Here is a 23,066-nt window from a genome sequence, read left to right on the forward strand (position 1 = left end):
CATGCATCTTACACACTTTTTATACTCTTTCAGGTAAGTCTTTATTGTTCTTTAAAAATACAATTGCTATAACTTGGTAACAAGTTATTTCATTTCATAAAAAATTCCACAACTATTTGGTAATCAGTAGAAGGTTGCACTGTCTGCATGGAAAATGCTGATTGTCAAGCTTCTAGGTCCTTTAAATAGTTTAAAATAGGAATCTCTTGTAGCTCTGTAAAAGTTACTGAAAATCTAAAGTTGCCTCCACTATCATGATAGCCTAGGTTTATTCTTCAGGTTACAACTTTCCCTTCATAATGCCATAGTATTTTCACTCTTTTTATGAAATCTCTGTTATACTGGCTATTAGCATGAGCAGAAAACCAGCATTTCTCCACAGTGTGTACAGATAGATAAAAAACCCACAAAACCCCCATACACCACAGCTTCACATACAAACTCATTTTTCAGTCATCCTAAGAAAACCAAAATTGCTAAAAAAGCTTTCCAGAGTAGTAGTTATTGATATGGTAGGACCAACAAGTTGTTTAGTATTTACTGATTAAAAATTTATTGGAGTTCCACTGAGGACTCCAGCAGCTCCTGAAAATATGTTTGTATAAATTGTTAAGGTGGAAAGCATCAATCTAATTACACATCCCCCTTTGGGCAATCACATATTTATTCCTCAATAACATTTACTGGAAAACCCACTACCCTGAACTAATAACTTCTCCCTTCCAAGAGATAAAAAAGGTTTTGGGCAATGTTGTTAGCAGCCAGGGACTCTAATTAAAGATTGCCTTCTGTTTCTTTTATTTCAATACACACAAAAAAGACAGATTATTGTAGCAAATTATGCTTTCTTCAAAATGAAATGAAACATTTAATACTGTTTTGAAAAATTACTGAGGCCATTCAATACACAAGTGTCTGCCCTAACACCAAACAGCTGATCCAGCTAATTTACCATTTAAATTTCAACAAGACAGGAAAAAATACAAATAATACACTCCTATGTGTGTGTACATATATGTACATACAAAAATATATTGCAGAAGTCCAAAACAAACCTCTGAAGAATCAAACTGTTTGCTAGAGCTTGTTATTTCTAACATGGTGAGACACTTTAGAGATACAATTTGGTAACTACCAGAAGCATCTGGATAAACAGATGTTTCAATGCCATCATTTGTAATCTGTAGATCAAAATAACTGTCTTGACATTTCTATTAATTATTTATTCAACTAATTATTATTAATTCCTTTAATTTTTTAATCTTTTATTTATCTTCTATATTTTAAGATAAGAAATAATGCTTATTTTAAAAAGAAATGCATATAAACCACTGTGAACAGAAGGGAAAACATTTTTCTAATCTCTAGGGGTCCAGAAATAAAATTGCTGTCTTTACCTCTGCAACAGTTTTTATTCTGTTCTGCAAAACTGATATAAATCCTCAACATTTTGATTCAGAAAAAAAAAAACCAACAAAATGGAACACAATACTTTGAAGGGAAAACTACTGCAGATATAACTGAGTCTGCTTCCTCACAAATGGATACCACAACATTCTGTTATGGGTTTGCTATGCACTGTAAAGTTGGTTTGCTATTACTTACAAAAAATTGACTATTGTAATTCAAGTTGACCAAATGGTATAGTTTAAATTAGAGTTTGTTTTTTCAGCTACATAATTTTAAACAAATTCTAGGCTGTTTGATGAACTTGGCTCAAGATCAAATAAAAATTGAGAATAAAAATAAAACTTAGGGCTTCAAAAATTCTTTAAGAATCTGATTTGATTCTTAATCTGCATATTGGGCACATAGAACTATTGACCTGGAAGTGGTCAAGCTTTTTAGAAGTGTCATTTCCAAAACTGCTATCCTTTATTAAATATAAATTAGTTACAATCTAAATGAATGGCTAAGTAGGATAAAATGAGATTTTAACTTAACATGTGACACACAAATATACTGCATGTATCTATGATAAAATGCTAGATGGAGGTTTCCCCAGGAAAATAGTGGAAATAGTCAGTGTGGAAAACACAGACCAATATCTACATGAATAAAAGAGGGTTGGGGAAGCAGTAGGTGTCACGTTGTAATGTCCAAAAGCTTTCACGGTCAAGCACATAATCTCATAATTGGACACTACAAAGACAGAGGCTCTTTCTTCTTCTATTTACTTCTCTTTTCTTTTAAATCTCAAGGTTAAGTACTTGAGATTAAGGGAGGGGAGAGAGGAGAATATCATCTTTGTTAAAATTTTAAAGTATTTTAAACTCTTGGGTAAGGAAAGTTAGAATATAGTTTTGAACACTTCCAACAGATCTTCTAGCAGACAAAATCCTATCTGTCTCTTATACGAAGAAAGACCCAAAGCACTTTCTTGGACAGTTTTCAGAACTCATGAAGTTCTCATATATAGAGGTATCAAACTATATGCCCTGAGCAAAAGCATGCTTAGCTAAAACAACTTTCTCTGCAATAAATGATTTATGAACATACTGAAAACTCATTTAATTTATCAGTGTTTTAACACTCACCTAATGCAATAATGGCAATGAAAATGATGAACTTTTAATTATAGCTTTTATAAACCAACAAGACTAAATTAGCTACCAGTCCAGTGGTACCCATCTTCAGTGGGAACACACTGCAAAACCTCAGCCTTATGCCTTAATATGTGTGAGAAGGAGCAGCATCTTACACTTCAGGCCATATCTATATAGTGAATAAACACCCATGTGTATAAAGTACAGTGGCCCCATTTTCCATGCTTCTAGGGGGCTTCAGCTTGAAGCTACATGATCCTATTATTACAGTGTCAGACAGAGAATGTATTGGTGCAGAAATGGGCCAGATCTAAAGCAACTACAGAATTTTCTGATAAGAGCCACTTCATGCCCTGACAATGCAGGACAATCATCAACCATTTTGTACCCTCTGAAGCAAACATCACTCTGAATTGTGCAAAAAAATCAAAAACCAACATTGAAATATTTGACTGGCTAGTGAACATTTTTATTTAAAACCCCAGACTAATTAGAACTGTATTAGAGATTTTCATTATAAAGTAGCAAGTGAATTACAACTATCTTCATAAATAAGAAATATCAGATTGTGTCCCTGTTCTCCACTGATACTGACATTATTTTAATAATGTCAATTGAAAACATACAGGGAAGACATATCAGGAAGTTATTAATGACATTTTGGCAAGGACTAGTTGCTAAACAAATAATCATTTTCCCTATTAAATTTCTACTAAAGAAATTGAAGTGATTAACTTGACAAATAACCCAGCTGAAAAAAATGTCTCCTAGCTGCTTCAGAGACATGCTACTTTGAAAGTTGCTGTATTTAACTTCCCATTTTTATGTATCTGGAAAGAATGGCTGCCCTAATGATTTCCAGCAATCAGTGCTTGTCTAATTAAAATGTTCTAAGTCCTCAGTTTCCTGAAGTCTTGTTAAAGTTGCTGAACAAATGATAAATCTCCTTTAAGAACTCTCTTAATTTGCTATCTCCACCAGACTGCCTAAACTGACTGATATCTCTTATCTATTTGTTTTTCTGTTTCCTTGGTATTAGCTGGTCAAAGCTATGGTCAAAGGATCATGTAAATTTGTTGTTCTGGTTGATTTTGAACAAACATAGTAAGAACAGTTCTGGCTGGAGGACATCTCAAATCTCTTGAATATGTACAATATGTACATACCAGTTCCTTTGCTAATATATGGAGGCTTGAAGAATTTCACAACGCCATACAAGTTCACTACAGTTCCATCTTTAAGATGATTCAGAGGAGTATACACATATTTTGGAGCAACAGACTGAAAAGACATGATACAATGAGAGAACAGAAGAAAAAATTATTCAAGAATAATTCACAAAGAATTTTGTCTTTTAACATCATTCATCCTCAGACATATTTATTTCATCTTAAAAAAAGAAATAAAGATTATCTATTTCTTTGTATCTTATTCACTTGAGACTTAGAAAGCAGATTTCTTTCTGTGATTGCAGTTTTCTTACAATAAACTAACCAGCTAACAGAAGTAAGTTTCAATACATGAACCAGGTGAGTAAAAGTCATTACAATAAAGAACAATGAAAGACAATTTTTTACTGATTCATTTTTACGTGTCGATCCAGAGGACTTTTTAAAGCACATACATAAATAGCTTTTTATTTCTGCTTGGCAGTGTCACTGCACAGAATCCTTGTCTTGGGCTGGTGGCGGGGGTGACCTCTCACAGCCACTGCACACATCTTCTGATTAAAATACCACAGCTGCTGGAGGATTAAAGAAATTAAGGGCTACTTTCTACAGTTTAAGGACTATTCTCCTCTCATCTTAAGGTTGCTGATTAGACTCTTTTAAAGAATATGAGTTCTCTCAAACTGATTGACAACTTAGGTTTTCAAGTATTATACTGAAAAAATGAAATTGTAAATAAAAATTGAAAACAAGCTCTATCACCATTGGTACTTAATCTTTAACATCATGATAAAGAACATTAAATTTCATAAACCAGTTCCTCTGCCTTTAAAATACTATTTCTTGTAGAATTTTAAGTCAGACACATAAGGCCTTGTTCCAAAGAGAAATCAAAACAGATGTTAAAACCAGTATCCGAAGTCTGATTTTACATCAAAGGAAGTTTCATATTTCCTTTTTAATTTTTACAATACAAGCATACAATCTTATTTAGACCAACAGTTACCTTTCTAATTCAAATTTCCTAAACCAACATGAAATCCATTTGGAGACTGAGATGGGAACTATACTAGAAGTATAGAAAATGTACTACTTTTTTTGTATTTTATTTTGTGTTCCAAGTATATTATCTGCAAAAATAAAAACTAAATGACTGCTGGGACAAGCATATGGAAGTAAATTAACCAGGAACAAAAATGAATTCCACACCTTCTTATTAACATGCAGTTAATCCCATGTGATTTAAAAATATCCCAAACACAAACTCACCACAGATGTAGTTTCTGAAGCAGCAGTTGTTCTTGGTTTAGTGTAAATCTGTGGAGTAAAAATAACAAACTTTCTGATTACAAAATTGAAGGTACTGAAAATATAACAACATTTGATAACTTTGAAGCAAATACACCACTATATAGAAACACAAACCAGCCCTACAGACATTTTTACCATATCTGAATCACATCTGAATATAGTAAAATTTTAGCTACAGAAGAAAAGAAAGCAATATTTACTGCACTTACACTCATACGAAAGGTTCTTCAAAAAAATACACACATTTTCTAAAGTCATTCAGTTGAATATGTTAGGTCACATTAACAGAGTAGCATTTGAAAGCTGGAGGCCACAAATTTAAAACTGCATTTGCTTAACATAGACCTTAAATGGGTTTAAGTTTTTGTACATAAAGATGTATGTACATGTCAATGCTTAGAGCAGATCTATTCTCAGTGACTTGTTACTTTCCTTTGGGGGAAAAAGTTTACCAGGGATAAATTTTATTTAAAGATAGTTCCTAAGCTTTTTGAGTCTTACTTATAAGCCAGACATACCTTCAATGTAGGATCTTTTAAAGAACTAATCGGGGAGATTTGATGAAAAGCCAACACCCCCCACTCTCTGTGAGGAACACAGGGCTCAGCCACCATCCCGATGCCACAGCCCAGCCTGGCTGCCAGACACAGAGCCCCATGTCACAGCTGTGCCCTGCCTCAGCACTGCCCACTCCTGCCAGGGAACTGCTTTTGCTCTTCACTTCAGCTGCATTCCTGAAGCTGATCTTACTTTTAAACAGCCGACTGAAAAGTTACGACTGGGGAAGTGAAGCACACACAAAGTCTGCTCATTTGAATTAATGTTAAGCATCCAATATGCGTGTAACCAAATGAAGTGCCACAAGCTCCATTCCGTGCTCAGTAATGAGATAAACACATCAGCACAACCCAGGCATTCAGGGAGCTACACAGTGTCTTTGGGATTAGGCTGTATGTCATGAGGTCTTGCTAATACTCAGTTGAGACCTAGTGTAGTTTCTAAAATTTAGACACTTTTAGTTTACACACACCTATTCAGACTCAGGGCAGTTTTGCTATCCATAATCTTCAATGAAAAATATTCTTTCTACCTGTGTATCACCATCATCAACAGATAATGAATGTCATGAAACAGCCTGCACTATCATTTTAAATAGTTTTGTTTCTCACTGAGCTGTGTGCCAAGTTTTCATTACCTATAGAGGTCAATTCCAAAACAAAAGTGCCTTTCTGAAATTTAAAAACAAAAGTTTTTTTTTTTCTTAAATTTAGGATTTAATTAGACAACAACTATATAGATAAAACTAAACAGAACTGATGTGAGAATACTACAAAAGAACAAATATTTTACCCAGGACAAAAGGGTACAATTCTCTGTATAAAATTTAGATTATAGCAATCCATGTATTTGAAAGGTAAAAACCGATGATTTGAGTAAAAACAGTATAAACCCATAGACCTGAGAAAACTAAAAATTATAGACCTTAAATCACTCTTGCACTCTCTACCTTGTCTGCATTACTGAAATGTGTTATGCACAACAGTAGTTTAAACAGCTCTAGGAATCTATCAAAAGCCAACCATAGTCAAATTCTTGCACTCAATAAATAGAAATTTACCTGGAAAATAATTTGGTTAGGGCTATTATAAAATTACATGTGCACACACACAGAGGATACATGTCATGTTTACTGATGAACATGGTAAAGTAACCTGTACCATTTCAGTTTCTAATAGATTTTACTGATTTTTTTCTATTATAAAGCAAAATGTTTATGTAAGCATTTTGGAAATGTAAAAGAAAAGGAAAAAAAAAAAAGTTGGGCAACCACATACATAAATGGCTGATCCAGCTTCTTCAGACACTTCCAGGTGACAATCATGTCTACCATCCTCTCTCGCTGCAGGCAATTTTATCACCTTAAATCCTGCAACTATGAAGGTTTCCTATGGAGACAGAGCAATAAACAGAAAATTACACAGACTCTAACACATGCTCTATTTTAAGACTATATAATGTGAAATTTCACCTTAAAGGCTCAAGACACTGAAGAAACAAAAATCCTGAACAAACTGTAAAAACTGTTTTTAAGTTTTCCAATTTAGTCCTTCTACCCATGGAATTTATATTTACAACAAACGCCAGAAAGCTTTTCTTTTTAATTCTGCTAAAATTTTCACACTCGTGATGCTACTGTAATGGAGTGCTATTTTTGACAAAGCCTAGGGAGGAAGATTCACATTGAATAAAGCATAAGAATCATTCCTCTTTGAATGTAATAAAGACTGCCTGCTTTCTGGTTAGCTTAACTAAGGTAGAAAAGAAATCACATGTCAGAACAGCAGTGATAAAACATTTTTTCTTAGATCTTCTTTCCCATTGAATTACAGCTGTACTTTTAAGAAACTCTCCTATAAACTGTTTTGGCTGGACTAACAGCTTTCTTAAAGGGTTAAATAGGTAGGTCAATCAACAGGTAAGTTTCTGGTAGCAACAGAGACCTTAAAAACATCTCTGGCATCACTCCTGAGATTCTGGCACAGAAAGCAATTGTAACTCTATCTTCACTTTGGTACAAAGCTCCTCAGACACCTCAAAATGAACAAGAAATAGAGTATTTAAAGGGTACATGATTCAAGTCCCAGCAGCAGCACGTTTTTAGCAGCAACCTCACCAAATCAAAAAGAAAAAAAAAAAAGTAAAAATTAAAAAGGAGGAGAAGATAGAGAATACATTAAGTATCTTTAGGTAATGAGAGGTGATTAAAAAGCTATCTGATACAATGTAAAGCTCCTTTATCTTTATAGTCCACTCCCTTGCTATCAGAACTGCTTAGCAGGGCTGTGCCAGTGTGCTCCATTCCAATGAACATGTTAGACTTGGAATCCTATTCCTATTCAAGCTTCTACCAAAAGCACTTCCATACACTTTTACTGAATAACTTTTCTTCATGTATTTATTTGATTACAATAAATAAAAGAGTTTTCTGATTGAAGTTGACAGTTTTAGCAAATATTGCACTATGACAGCACTTTTTTTGCTATTTCAGCAATCTGACAATGCTATGCTAAATGATTTAAGATCTAAAACCTTAATATTTTGTACAAGAAAAAGAAAGGCTTCTAGATTAAGTGACAGTGATATATGTATTTATTAAAACATTGGGGAAAAAAATTTCTGCAGAAAACATACATTTAATCAGACAGCTTAATTTGAAATGAAACTACTTAGGGCATGGTGATTTTCAGGTAGTGTCAGAATGTACACTTTGACTAAAAAGTAATATATAAACCTAGAAGTAAGCCATACTCAAAGCTAAGTTAAAACATGTCATAACAATTAGAACACTCAGTATTCTCTGCACCTCTAACACGCTGTCCTACTAATGTACATGAAAATTGTTTCATTCTTTCCAGATACCGAAACACACAAATATTAACTTCAGGAAACTCCGTGAGTTTTGCCAAAATCAGGTGTTAGTACATGTGTTTCCTTTCACTGTTAGCTGATGCTATCCAGAATGTTCTTTCAACAGTAAAATCAGCCTTTATCTAAAAAGCTATGTCTTGCTTATACATTATTTCCATTTCAGCATTTTATTAGAATGTGTACTGCACGAGATTCTGGGATATGGCTGCTGAGACAGGTAACTTCTCTTGTCTTGCTCTCCTGTGTAAGAAGGAACTTCAGAATTACATAGACTCAGCCTTTTAACAAGCTGATAATAAGTGAAAAATTTTTGGAGTAGTATTAGGTCACTAGTGATTATTCTCATGTATTATATATGCCATACATAGCACCACATTTAAAAAAAACCAAAAAAACCAAACCTCCTCTTAAACTGTGAAAGGACTGTGCAACTTCCATCAGAAAAAGACAACACTAACCTCAAAATCTAGTTCAACAGGCAGAAAGAACAGATACATTCTCAGATTTTTTACAAATTCACAGTCAACTTTGACAGGTTGTGACTTGCAGTTTCTAAATAGGCAAAAAAAAAATTCCTAGTATTTGCATGGTGCTTTGAAATTAAATGTTATATTAGTTTTCAAAATAGATTAGTTTCCATTTCACATTTAGCTAAGAAGATCTTGTAATTGCCTTGGGAATCAAAGCTATTTACAAAAATTGGTGGATTTTGATGTCAACAGAAGTATATTGCATAAATAAATTATGAGATTCAAACAACATTTTAAATGGTAAAAAGAAAGTCTATTTCCCTCATTCAGAAAGTGTGAAATACAGGAAATACAATATTTTTCCTGATGGTTATTCTGTTACAGATCGAGAAGACTCTCAGGAGACAACATGGTTACTCACATTTTTTGAAATAACCAGCTCCACCTCCAAGCTACTTAGCTGAAGTTCTTACAGTATACCAAGAATGATATGGAAATTAAAAAATACTAAAATCTGAAAAGGTATGCAGCAAATAAACACTACTTTCTGGACCTTACCAAAGTTAATTTTTTAATGGCTAAAAATGGTGCTTTTTTTCAAACTCTGCTAGCTTCAGAAATCACTGTTTCCTCATATTAATATTCTTCCAAAATTAAAATCTCACTTGAGACATGAGGGAAGCACCATGAAGGTTCAGTTCACTGAGGAAGAACAAACTGAGGTTCTAGCACACCGTGGCTGTCTAAAGGTTGCTGCCTATGGGTTGTAGTTTCCAACACAGCTCTTTAGTAATGATGTCTTTATCTTTTAATTGCTGCACAGTGCCCTGTTCAACATTTGTATTTTTATCGGGACAAAACTGATTTGTTCATTGAATTTAAAAAGATTCTGCAGCTTGCATATTTAGCAAATTTGTTCAGGAACTTTACACACTGGCTTCCCTATCAAAATTGAAAATTACATGGAATTGAGATATCTGTATAAAGACTGTAATTTGCCCAGAGAAGTTGTGGATGCTCCGTCATTGGAAGTGTTCAAAGTAAGGTTGGATAGGGCTTTGGAGCAATCTAATGAGGTGAAATATGTCCCTGCCCATATGTCCCTCCCTATGGCAGGAGCGTTGTAACTGTCTGATCTTTAAAGGTGCCTTCCAGCCCAAACTATTCTATGATTTAGTGTGAATTCATATCACAAATGAAAAAGCACTAACATGAGCTCATATGAATCATATACTAATTTTAATTTCATATTTGGCTAATATTGAAATGTCAGTAAACTGATAGGCAGTCTTATAAAAAGACTGAGGTAATATTTTTTATCTTGTTTTCCTTCTTTAGTGGTAACACATTCTCTCACAAACTCATAGGCTGACTTGTCTAAGTCTTTTACCTGGAGCTAATCAAAACAAACTTCTACCTTTGACAAAGCAAGACATCAGCACCAAGTCAATAAAAAAATCCTGCATGCACAGTTTTGATTTTTTTTAAAATCTTTTAGTGTAACTGTCTTTTAAGTGAATTTAATTATAAAATATATCTTATGAAATGGCAAAACATTCAAAGTATGAATATCAACGGGTGACTTCTCTATTAGCCATATTCATGATCCTTTGCTTGCTAGGTAAATAGCAATGATAAAAATAACTGCTTTATTTCAATATCGGTGTGAGAAAGAATTTACATATGCATATATTATAGATTTGAAGGGACTGAACAGACTATTTCCAATTTTAGGGATAGGTAGACCAAGACAAGCAAAGAAATCAACAACATCTATGAAAAACAATTCCTAATACAAAAATTTATATGTACATATGTTTTGGTGGTTTTTTTACCCCATGGCGTATAATTTTTGCACAATCCTCTGCCATTTTTCCATATATGAAAACATTGATGCTGTTGATCTGGGAACATAAGTTATCTGAATCTAGAGGAAAAAAAGAGAAAGTTATTCCAATCACTATACCTTCTCCAAAACAAAAGAGCAGTGGAATGAGATTTACAAAACAAGCTGATCTACAGTCTAACATTTTTCATATGTACATTTTTCAATGTACAAATAGGAAATGTGCTAACTACAGGTATATTGCTCAGAATATTCTTCATAAGAGGATTAAAATGAGCCTGTTGTACACCAGTGTACAATTAAACAGAAATGAAAAAGACTTCCACTTGGATGATTCAATGCATAGTCTTAGATTAACAGTCACATTAACATAGATCCTATTGTAGAATCTATTATAAACTGAATATATTCTAGGTCATAGAAATATTAATTAATAGCCTTCCAGGAAGACTGAAGCAGAAATCATGTTGTTATTTTTAGAGTTTTCTACTTTTTACTATTTCAATGATTTAGATGTGCAAACTTATGTTTCTATGGAGAATGTGCATGAACTCTCCTCTCCTGAACAGTCACTGAAATCAGCAAGACTCAGGGAGGTTAAGCATCCCTTTGAGAAACCTGGAGCCAGCAGGGACACTGAATGAGGTCCCAACAATTCCATTCACCTCTGCTAACACCAGGCAGAGGCAGCGGCACCAGGCAGCACCTGCACACCCCAGGCCAGCTGCTCAGGAGTCAGGAGGCTCAGAAGGAGCACATGTGATTCTCTAGTCACTGTAAGGAAAAGCTGAGAATGAAATGGAAGGAACTGGAAAGTTCAAATTACCTCCTCCACCTTCCTGACTGGAGGGGATAATAAGACTTAAAAGGAACATATTAATTTTTCATATCATTTAATATCATGATGAACGACTTAGGTCTTTCAAAGCGCTTATGTAGCTACTGGTATTCAAATACTTGAGTAGTCAGGTGAAATATCCTTTTCTTAAATGCTTAAATTAAACAGAATGAAACACAAATATTTTGCTGCTATTCAAAATACTGACTGACATTAAAGGTGCTCTTACATAGTATATGCTATATATATATTACGTGGTAACTATTAACACATCGTAACATGTGCAATTTTCTTGGTCCTTCTTATGATATGCAGTTTGAAAATATACTATTAAAGCTGTATATATAGCTAATACATTCCCAGGACAGTCTTTTAAAAAGTTATGCAACAAGAAGTCTACTGAAATATAAAGACTGCTTTCCATTGGTGCCATTAACATATTTGGCATAAGTTTATCTTAAACTTTTTTTTTAGAAAATGAACAGTTTAAGAGAGTATTCTAAATCTAACACTCTATTGAACACTGTACAAAAGCAGGAACTACTGATTTTACTGCAGTACCATAAATTTAAAATGTATAAATAATATAGTACCTTGAACAACAATCTTGAAAAAGTCTGTTCCATCTCTGAGTTTTGTTAATGGGTAGGAAAGAGTAACTACTCCCTACAAAGCAAAAAATAAAATAAAATAAAATGTTGTGAACTAAGACTGTATGCCTCTAAGTTACTGCAGTACTGATAACAGCTCAAACATTTATAAGATAAAAAAGGCAGAATTTATGGAAGAAGCACAAATTGCCATTTACATTCTTAACAAAAAAAAGAAAAATCAACTGCTATAGACAGCAATAAAAACCAACATTCTTGAGATATAAGGAAGTATTACATGTCAATACTATTTAGATACCACCGACTAGATGATAAACTTAAACAATAAAACAGTAGCTATGGAACTATACATGTAACTTTTATTAGTTACAAAAACAGCAAAAAATACTAGAGTTTTAACACAAAAGCTGAAAGGCATCTGAAAAGGTAGAGATGAAAATCTTAAGAGATACAACTCCTCCAAAAATATTGGCAAAGGATTACAACATAAATATCAAAACAAAATCACAGTCAAGATATAACAGACACATATGAAGATAAATAATCTTCTGCGACAAAAAAAATACAGCTGTACAAAGAGCATTACAAAGTTTTGAAACTGTCGTGTCCTGATTATTTGGTAATAATACAAATGCTCTATAAGATCCTATGATTTAACAATTAATCCAAAATGCTCTTTTTATTATGATGCTGAAATTACAATGAAGCAAAAATCAACAACTTCAGCGATGTTAACATCTCTTTGGAATCATCGCATCTAGTTAGAAAGATGGTATCATTAACAGTACCAAAAATGTCAGTCAAGTGCATTCTTTCACAGTATGGCAGATATAGCACTGTTACCTTCTCAAGGATAAAACCACAAAAATTGGTCCAATAAAGAAAAATAAAATTATTGAAAACAGACTCTGTAAAATGCTTAAAAAACTACAGAAACAGCACAAAAATAGACTAAAAGGTTTCTTGTAAAAAGAGAGCATAGTAACATGTCTATAAATGCAACATTAAGAGGTCAGTCAGGTAAATCACAGTGATTTTACAGTACACATATTCAGTGGGAAGCCTGACTTAAATGCTAGCAAATGCTTCTTAAACCAAATCAGGATAAAACATGCAGCAGGGAATTGTTACTCCAGAGGTCTTCCAGAGTAAAATTTGTCCTACAATGTCCTAACTGAGGAGTAATCCAAAACAAATTCAACAAGATTTTACTATCTGTTTTATAAAGAAATAATACCACTCCACAAAACCTCAACATTATTTACAAATGCTGATTTCCAAAATAATTTGATAATTTAATTTCTTTAACAAAACTCATTAGTCTTCTCTGTGAAAAGCAGGAATTTACCTGTTAAAAACAAAAAGGTTTCTCACTTGTTTTCAAAATTACAGCCTTTTTAAAAATTTCACTATATATATATATATATATATATACACAAACACATATATACACATTATATATATAATTGTTCTTACTGAGATTGTCTTGAATTGTACTCACAAGACTACAGAATTTTTCTTGTAATAAAGTCTTTGCAATGAAACAGTCACCTCAGGAACACTCAATATTTACAGATATATTTCTTTCTTAGCAAGAAATTTTGATCTGTACCAGCACACTATTTAAAAGTGAAGTTCATTGATGCAATAGTGGCTGCTTTTTGACCATCTTTATTTTTTATTTTTCCTTTTATATCCCAGTATATTCCAAAGGGTTTTCAAATTCTGGGATCATGTTCTTTGCTATAATGTTCTGTCCCCTCCACTTTCCTTTGTATCCCAAATACCTACACTATAGTAGGTGTTAGCATAGTTCTCTTCTCCAGCTACTACCCATTTCCTCATACTGCCCCATTGCCTTCTTCACACACCTGAAACTCCTGAGCTCCAAACTTCAAAAGAACCTACCTTAGCAAAACTTGCTCAAATTGGCTCTTCCCTCACAAATCCTGCACTGATTATTAAGCTCAGAAGCAAACTTTTTCCTAAAGGATTTTTCCAAAACCCTCGACATTCCATATGCCACCAGACACACTCTCAAACGCACCATGTACAATTCTTTGGCTGCATGTGTCTCCTTCCTTGTAAGGCCGCGCTCCCTCAGTTTCGTTCTGTAGCTGATTTGGCAGCTGATTTTAAGGTTTCGTTCAGATTTGCCACAGCAAAATGCAGATAATTATGAACTAATAGGAGAAGTCATCATATTTAGTTAACATACGGCACAACTGAGGAGGTACAAACATTGCCTGTGCTGTTTCTCCACAAATTTGAAATTTGCAGTTTTCAAAGAGGCGCCAGGAAGATAAAACCATGCAGAAGAATGAAAGGACTGAGGCACACAAGTTAGACAGAAGCATCCCAAATGTTTTTTATTGCTTTTCCCAGAACACATTTCATAAAAATCCTCTTCTGCCCTTCCCTCCTCGTCAAAGCAGGACCTGATCCCTATTTTGGCAGGTCTAGAGTGACAGCGTGCCACCACTAAGATAACCTAACATCAGTGCATTCTAAGGTTCACTTCAAGCTCAGCCTGCAGAACTGGATTTTCCTTCACATTTAATGGTGCATTAGCACCAGCATTATCAGCTCTCCAGTTGGGCTGCTTATGCCAAGATGTTTTAGTCACCTACTAATCCATGTCAGCAGCAGCATGAAGTTCTCTTAACATAAGGCAGAAGTCTGAGAAAGAGATTCTACATACTCTCCCTTTCAGATTCAGCTATAGCACTGCATGTATGCTTTAAATCATAGTCTGGTAGTAATTGCTCTGCTTTCCAAATGGAAACATATATTTTGGCAGAAACATTTTCTAATTTGTAATGCATTTTTGTCTCCTTCACCACTTTCTTCTGAACAAGAATCCCCGTTCCTCATGTCAGGGCTGCTTGCAGACATAGCTCTTCAAAGCAGGAAAGTCTATGTATTGTGCAGGTGAACAGGGGCAGGAAACTACCCCCTGAGGAATAAACCTTGTTTGCTAGCAGCAGTGGCTATTGACGTTTCCATTTGTTCCTTTACAGGACCTGAGGGAGGCTGAATCATTCTCAATCAAATCACCTCCTACACCACTCAACTGCTGCCTGCTTCCAAACAGGGCAGTTCTGTTCCTTCAGTATACCGAAGTGCACCACTCCTGGCATCAATTTGACACCACAATGATCCAGTGCAGAGTGACAGCAGCAGAAAATTATCCTCTCTCCAGCAATATGGATAGTCTTCTGCCAGTCTCTTTCTCATAAATGGACTCAATCACAGGGTCATATAAGCACTACATTTGGAACTGAGAATATACAGCTGTGGTAGCAAAAATGTTTCTTTCGGCTACAGAAAAACATTAGATCAGTTCAGCTCATATTTTTAAAATGTCTGTGCCATTTTTTTTAAGGATTCAAGACAATTTAGGTTTTCTACAGAACCAAATTTCCTTAATTTTTTCCCCCTTTAACAAATTGAAAGAAAGCCTGGGTTAATGCTGATGTCCTGATACATAAGCATCAGGAATGCCTAAAACGATTCTCAGAGCCACAGACAAAAAAAGTTAAACAGGATAGAAAAAGAACACACTCAAGAATTGACACTGCATTTTACAGAGAATTTTCATGCTGTAGGCATGAAAAAGTTATTTCTGCATTTCACTAGTATAGCAAGATTGTACTTGCAATCCAAAATACATTTGGGATTACAGTCAAACATAAGTGCACACTTAGTAATGATAAAAAAGACTAATTGTGTCTTGATGCTGGTAGTTGCTACAAACAACACTTTTCATAAAACTGGATATTGCATAATTTGATACAAAAGGAGAACTACTTTAGAAGTTTTTGTTACTCTGAAATCTGATCTTTAACAGGATTGGGGTGCTTATTATTATTTCTTTTAAACAAAATACCACTTAACCTCCCCCAATCCCTTCATTTTCAGAAAAACATTCTGCATATTAATGTGTTTTTAAATGGGTCCACAGCTTATAAACTCTGGAAAGACAAACCCCTACAAAATTTTAGTCTGATAACATAAGAGAAAGGGATAGGACTGTGAATCAATGAAGGTAATAGCAACATGCAATGAAGTTCAAGAAGGTCATAATTTTTCACTGCTTAAAAATATGTAACAGATGAACACAAAGACACACAGTTGCAGAAAGTCACCAAGTGAGATGGAATATGAAAGTGCCTTGCTAATGCAATAGGAGCTATTTCAAAGCAAAACAATTTTTTTTTTACTGGTCAGTTTACCTGAATGTATTTGTTGGTATGATCACGCCCTTCTTGCAAATGTTTTAAATTCTCCTTCTGCAAATGGCTTGGTAGTGGAGCCTCAGATTGTCCTTCAATGATCTTCAGCAATTGAACAGGCATAGCTGCTTTATCTAAACAAAAATCATGAAAAGAGTCCTGAAGCTCCTCATTTTGTTCAAATTAAGAGTTACTAGAAGTTGCATTTTACTCAGAAGGGGAATATTTACTTATTTCACAACAAGATAGCTTAATTTTTTAAAACTAAGAATTTTCAGAGGGACTAGCCTCATCTCTTAGTACCACACACAGCAAGAAGAAAGTAATATTTCCTTGGCAATAGACAACCACCCAAATTACTCGATTTTTCAAACATTCAAAAACACCATAAATGGCAATAAAATATTTCTTTACAAATAAATAAATAGAAATACATATAAATGCAAAGAGTAATGTAACCAGTGTTAATATTTTATGTACAGAAATACAGATAAAAATCACACAAAGACTTTGAATGACTCAAAGTCAAGACAAGGTCATGGACAAACAGCCCATATTCAGTTTTTTCCCTATAAGAAAATTTGACTGCAAGAAATTAAAACATTTTTCATTTTAACTTAAAATGAACAACAGATGCTTCTGTACAGATTGAAAATTCTTCATCAAGGAATCAAGTAAAGAAAAAATAATAAAAAAAATAAGATGAGTATCTACAGATGCTAAGCATGGAAGGCACTTGGAACAAGGTAAGAAATGTATGACTGTGTCATCTATGGTCTGCCCTCACTGTAACAAAAGTCAATGAAATAAATTACCAGTGACAGTGTTATATTGATGAGAATAGGGGAGAGGAAGAGTAGTCTATTGCAGTGAAGTTACACATAAGAGAAATAGAAAAAAGTGATCTAGCAATAAGGAGCTATTGCTGTATTTTCTCATTACATTGTCATCTCATTTCTTCTGGGGCTATCTTTGTCTTTGCAGTATAATTTTTATTTCAAGTGGGTATCTAAAAAAAGCCACAACATTATCAATCTTCTGTTTGCAGTACGTTTCAATAAAATAAGCAAAAAACTAATTCTGTTTTCTGAAAATCTAAATGGCATTATTATAGCCACAGCCCTAATTTCAAACAGTTTTAGCAATTTTCACATGATAGTAAAGAACAGGAAAGAAAGTATTTCCTATAGTTTTGAATGGACAAAAAAAACCTTGGTAAAAAATTAAAAACTTAAAAGCTTAAACTACATTTCAGTTACAGTTCAAAAGAGTTTTTGCAGTGCAATGCAGACTGAATTCCAACAAAATATTCAGTTATAATTAAACGGAATTGGGAAACCATTGCAAAATGGAAAGACCAGTGATTCATAAGCTACAAACATAAGTCAACACATACAGGTGCAGAGAGCAAAATTAGACACATTCTTTTAAACAGTAACTTATTCTTCAGAAAAATCAAAATTCCACCTTATTGTTACTCTAGTATCCAAAGATATCAGACTTCACTAATAACTCATTTCTCTTGTTGTGAGCAACCCTTCTTTCTCCTTTCCCATTTTCTAGGAAACTCCCCAATGCTGTTACTCTTGTCTAACAGATATAAGCAAGAAGTCACAGTCACTCATGACATATCAATAAAATACTTTGGTATGAGGATGTCTCAGCTGCAATGGCACATATAGCAGGAGTAATTTTTGTTTTTTCCTAGCTTCCAATTTACATGAGAAGGAAGGAGGCAGAAACGAAGCATTATGAACTGACCACAAACCCCATTCTCTGTCCCCCGCACTGCTCAGGGGGAGAAACTGGTAGAGAAATTGGAGTGGAGCTATGTCCAGAAAATGGGGCTTCCAGCCAGGGTCAACCTATGACAGCACAGAGCTGGGAGGTGCAGTACCAGACAGGTTTCAATTTCTGCTTGAGCTGAAGCAGAAGTAAAAGCCTGCTACAAAGGTGCAGATGCTGTTCCTGCTTTTGACTAGTGAGGTATTAAAAGTTAGAGTTTCTGTAAGATGATACTAAATGAGGCTAAAAATGCCTTTATCTATATGTTTTCAAACACACACCATGACAGCACTGTCATTAGCTTAGGATTTCAAGTCTCCAGCAAAATTGGCAACTGGAAGATTTACACAGCCTTTCAGTTCAAAGCATCTACTTCCCACTTTATTCTAGCAGACTAAGAAGCTGATCTATTCCACCTAGAAAGAATCAACTTCAAAGTTAATCAGCAATATTGATCTTCACCCAGCAATTGTATAATGAGCCAGGGAGACATACAACATAACAGATTAACTATTTTTTTTTATCCTGTATCTCTCTGTTACACTACTTGGGCAATTAAAAATAGATTTTTCTGTTTGGTTTTTTTATTTTCCCATGAAGATGTCTTAACAACACATAGCATTGTAAATAACATTCCAGCAGAAAACAAGTGGGATGTTTTTACAGATCTTAAACTCCTATATATATAAAACTAATGTCATGTGTTCTAACTGCTAATCTCTGAAGCTTTCAGATTCTTGTTCCCAGCAATTAAAAACCAAAGATATGAATATCCAGTTCTAAGAGTTATAAAAGTAAATTTCCAAAACAAACTGATAAGAGCGTTGGCTTTCAAAATCCACATGAAGATATTGTTAGTGCTGTCCTTGCTGTTCCCAACTCTCCTGGAGAGCAACTAAGTGCAAGTAAGTAAGGCTGTCAAGTACCTTTGTTGCTCTCAAAAGCCTGACTAACGCTGACAGGAATCATTCCAACTTGAGCCTAAGAAGCTCGAAAGTGGTGTCAACAGAGCTATACAGAAGGATGGATGGAAAATGCGGGAGATGGATTGTGGGTGCTGCTGCCTAATATCTGCTCCCAACAAACCTCTCCTGTAGAAAAGCAGGTTGGGTTCATGGGATGCTACAACGGATATTGAAAAAAATCCCCAAACAAAACCAACAGAGACTGCAAGAAAGGCAGACAGCAGCATGGGACACTCCTTGAAGAGGAGTGAGATACAACACATACGCAGAGCAGAAAGAAGACTGTGAACTACAAATACCTTTTGCCTTCCAGTAATTAAAGTGACAAAAATTTGGAGAGTGAGCAAACAAAGAGCTTCACAACTTTAACAAAGAATTATATGAGAGGATGTAGACTGTTTAAAGTAGACTATATACTGTATATAGGATGTAATCTACAATTTAACACCGCCAGAGAGAATGCGATATGCAACACTCAAGTAAAATATAACACTGACGATGGCTATGGTCTTAACTCTTATGTGCTGCTCTGCTCTATCCTTGACATTCTGCCTACTCACTAGAAAATTGAGTCCTTTCCCTACTACCAAGAATACTTCAGTCACACACAAAAATTACATTAAGAGAATAATGTCATTTTGGGAAACAGAAGAGAATAAAACACGTGACTATGTGGACTTCTGAAGGAAACCTCATCAAAGTCTCATGAAGAATGAAGGAATAGCCAAGAGCATCAGCATCTTATTGATGTGGTCACAGTGGTAGATACCTGAAGCCCCTGTGAACACAAATACTACTGAGTGCAATATTTGGGCTAATTGTGCAAAAATCGAAATGATTATGAAGTAAGTCATGCTCCATTATAAAAGCACACACCTGTGTAGACCAGCCATACATTCCTACTATATTTTATGCAATACTTTGTCGTAAAAATGAACATCTGCGGCTTGAACAGAATAGACAGTACAGAACTACCACAAACCCAATCTGCCATCACAAGACAAAGCTTTTGTCATACAGCAGTCTTAATGAAATCAAGAAGACCATCAGTGAACAAAGTGTGTAGTCTGTCTGGATTTTTTTCAGAAGTCTAATTTTCTAATATATTAGTTCCTTGAGAATTCTCAAGAAGTGAAAACATCACATCGGATTAACTAAAATAGGAGGAGGAATCAAGTCAGCAGTGTGACACACCTTACTCCCTTAGCTGCAAGGCTTCAGCTTGCTCTTGATGAAGAGCCCTTATCTTTTTTGGGGAAGTATGTCCTCGGCTGTTCTTACTCTTAAGAACAAGGTGATACTTAGTTTCCTTAGAATACAACTAGGTTTCTTAAGCAAACAGAATTTCCTTTATTTCAGATTAAAATTTACTTTTAATTTACTTTACTTTTACTGCAAAAGAGACTACAATCAAGCATTACCTGTGGAAAAGGGATTCTTACACAGCCATTATTATCTCATCAGTACTTCAGCTCTAGAAAGCAGCAATCCAGTGCAAAGTAGCGGCCTCAGGAGGAGCAGGCTACTCTGCAGATCTCACACTTCACACGATATGAACTAATCGCTTCAGAAAGCCAATCCACCAGTTACAAGAAGCCGAGACCTTTAGAGCCAAGACCATCAACATAACTATCAACTAAACTCCCCTTTCGGTTTACTCAGTGCCCGGAAAGAAACTTCCAAAGCCGTGGAGCACTGCGCGGGGACTCAGTTCCTGGAGCAGAGCCCGTGTGCAGGATATCTGCGGGCCGGAGGGAAGCAAAGCCGGGCCCAGAGGCCCGCCGGTCCCGTGCGCTGCTAACCCCGTTCGTCCCTGTCCCTGTCCCACCTCGCCGCCGCCTGCGCCACTTCCGCCCGACCCCCGCTCCGGCCGCGCACTGCGCATGTTCGGGCGACGCGCGCATGCGCACCGGCGGCGCTGGGCACACCCGTCCTGCATGAACGGGGACGGGGACAGGGCTGGGGATGGGAGCAGGGACGGGCTGGAGCCCGCGGATGCTCTTCTGTTTTCTCTTCTGGTTCTGTTTTTTTTCATGTCTGTAAAAGATCTATTTAGCAGTTAAAACTACGGTGAAGCGAAATCATGGAAAGCTTATACATTATAGGTGAATTAAAATTATTTGGGAACATCAATTTGCACTGCAGATTAATTTAAACGGTCTTCTCCTCTTCTCTCCTTTTTTGCTGTTTCTTTTTCCAGTTACTTTTTCATAAAATTTACTATTAGATTCTTAGATAAAGTAGTCTTAAGCCTAGAAGAATTGGAGGTTCTTACGCCCTGTCCAAAAGAGGAAAAAAAAGCGCAGAATTTTGAGAAAAGAATACCCCAGTTTTATGTGTCAACAAAACAATTGGTGTGTCAGAAATCTAGCCTGAAGCCTGTTTTTCTTTAATTTTTAATTTGAACGGGTTTTGTTTCTGAACGGTAGTCACATTCCTTTCCAGGAGGAGGCGCGGGGCAGGGGCAGGGGCGGTGCGGGCGGGTGAGGGAAGAGCGGTGCCGGCAGAGCGCGGGCTGGCCGTGGCTGGGCTGTCTCCGTGTCCCTGTGGCCCCGGTGTCCCCCGGGCCGCTGCAGCCCCTCCCGGCCCCGCCGGCGGCTCCCCAGCCTCCGCTCCGCTCCCAGCCCCCTGGAACGGGAGGTTCAGTGCCGGCAGCCGCTGGACCGATGTGGGCTAGCCCGTGAAACGTGGATGCCACGGCCGTGTTCAGGCGAACTTAAAAGCTGTCACCTGCAGAAGGTTAAAAAATCCGGGGGAAAAGAACACCCTGCTGCTTGCTGGCGTCTGATGTTTAAACGGCTTTGGAAACCAGTATTCATCGTTGACAGCGACACGGGGTCCCTGAGGATTGCTGGTGTTTGGATGCTGCAAGTTGACACATGCCAAGATCCCACTGACACATGCCAAGATCCCACTGACACATGCCAAGATCCCATTTGCGGCCCTTGCCAATTCAAAATTACAGCAGTCGTGGCTCAGCATTGCAACAGTGACGCTTCTTCCTTTAGAGATTTCAGCTTTCTGTCTCCAGTACCTCAGAGACACGTCTGCTGCCAGTCTGTGCTCTCTCTCTTTCCTTTCCTATCTCTGCATCCTGAATATCAGGGACAGCTTTCTTTTTCTTGTTTCTCATCACTTAGTGATTTTTAAGAAGTCCCACTGGAAACAATTTTCTCCTTTCTCTACCTTCAAATCATTTCCTTCACAACCCTCCTCCTGTTTTGGAACTCTTTTAGTTATTTCTCTGGAGTGTTTTAAAGTTACACTTAGAATTCAAATCTAATTCAAAAAATGGAACTTGGATCCATCCATATTCAGGAAGCCTCTGGAGGGACATCTATGTTTTGTACTCATTTTCACCATTGACAACCTTTTCTGGAACAGGCTTTTTTTCTTTGATCATCACAGTTCTCAACAAATTTTAATCCTGTGCCTTCCATTGGGTATTGAAGTACCATGCTTGATTATGAACAAAAATATTGTTAAGACCTTGTTATACAGGCATGATAAAAGTATCCCAGAGTGAGAGCTAAGTCAGAGCTGGGAATTTAAGCACAGCTGGTTACACGGAGGACTAATGATCTGCCATTTGAAGAGCCAGCTATAGCAGATAGGCTGAGAAGATGAGTGTGACTAGCCCACATCCTTTGTTTCCATCAAAAGATTTGGAGAAATCAAACTTACCTCTAGGCTATTAAAATCTGTCAAGCAAGCATTTCTGGTGGAATATTGTCTGTCTTCTTTTATGACCTCTATTTTTAAATCTACATTTTGAAAACAATAGTTTTCAATATAGAAAACAACAAGTAAAAGTCATCAGCAAATAAAAAGTTGATCAAGTGGCAAAGGATACATTCAGGA

General features: G+C 35.9%; 1 protein-coding gene across 4 annotated transcripts in view; it reads right to left on the minus strand.

The window, feature by feature from the left end:
- The window catches only part of POT1 (protection of telomeres 1), a 60,232-nt gene extending 39,241 nt beyond the window's left edge, over window positions 1–20,991 (minus strand). For all 4 annotated transcript variants that reach the window (XM_053977667.1, XM_053977668.1, XM_053977669.1 and 1 more), the window contains exons 1-7: window positions 20,627–20,991; window positions 16,456–16,589; window positions 12,203–12,275; window positions 10,761–10,852; window positions 6,862–6,972; window positions 4,985–5,032; window positions 3,713–3,827 (exon numbers count right to left, since the gene is read on the minus strand). In XM_053977667.1, coding sequence (XP_053833642.1) covers window positions 3,713–3,827; window positions 4,985–5,032; window positions 6,862–6,972; window positions 10,761–10,852; window positions 12,203–12,275; window positions 16,456–16,578 — 562 coding nt within the window. In that variant the 5' untranslated portion in view covers window positions 16,579–16,589; window positions 20,627–20,991. The remainder of the gene's footprint in view (window positions 1–3,712; window positions 3,828–4,984; window positions 5,033–6,861; window positions 6,973–10,760; window positions 10,853–12,202; window positions 12,276–16,455; window positions 16,590–20,626) is intronic.
- Window positions 20,992–23,066: the final 2,075 nt, after the last annotated feature.

This window comes from Vidua macroura, chromosome 5 (genome assembly GCF_024509145.1).
Source record: "Vidua macroura isolate BioBank_ID:100142 chromosome 5, ASM2450914v1, whole genome shotgun sequence".
Lineage (NCBI taxonomy): Eukaryota > Metazoa > Chordata > Aves > Passeriformes > Viduidae > Vidua > Vidua macroura.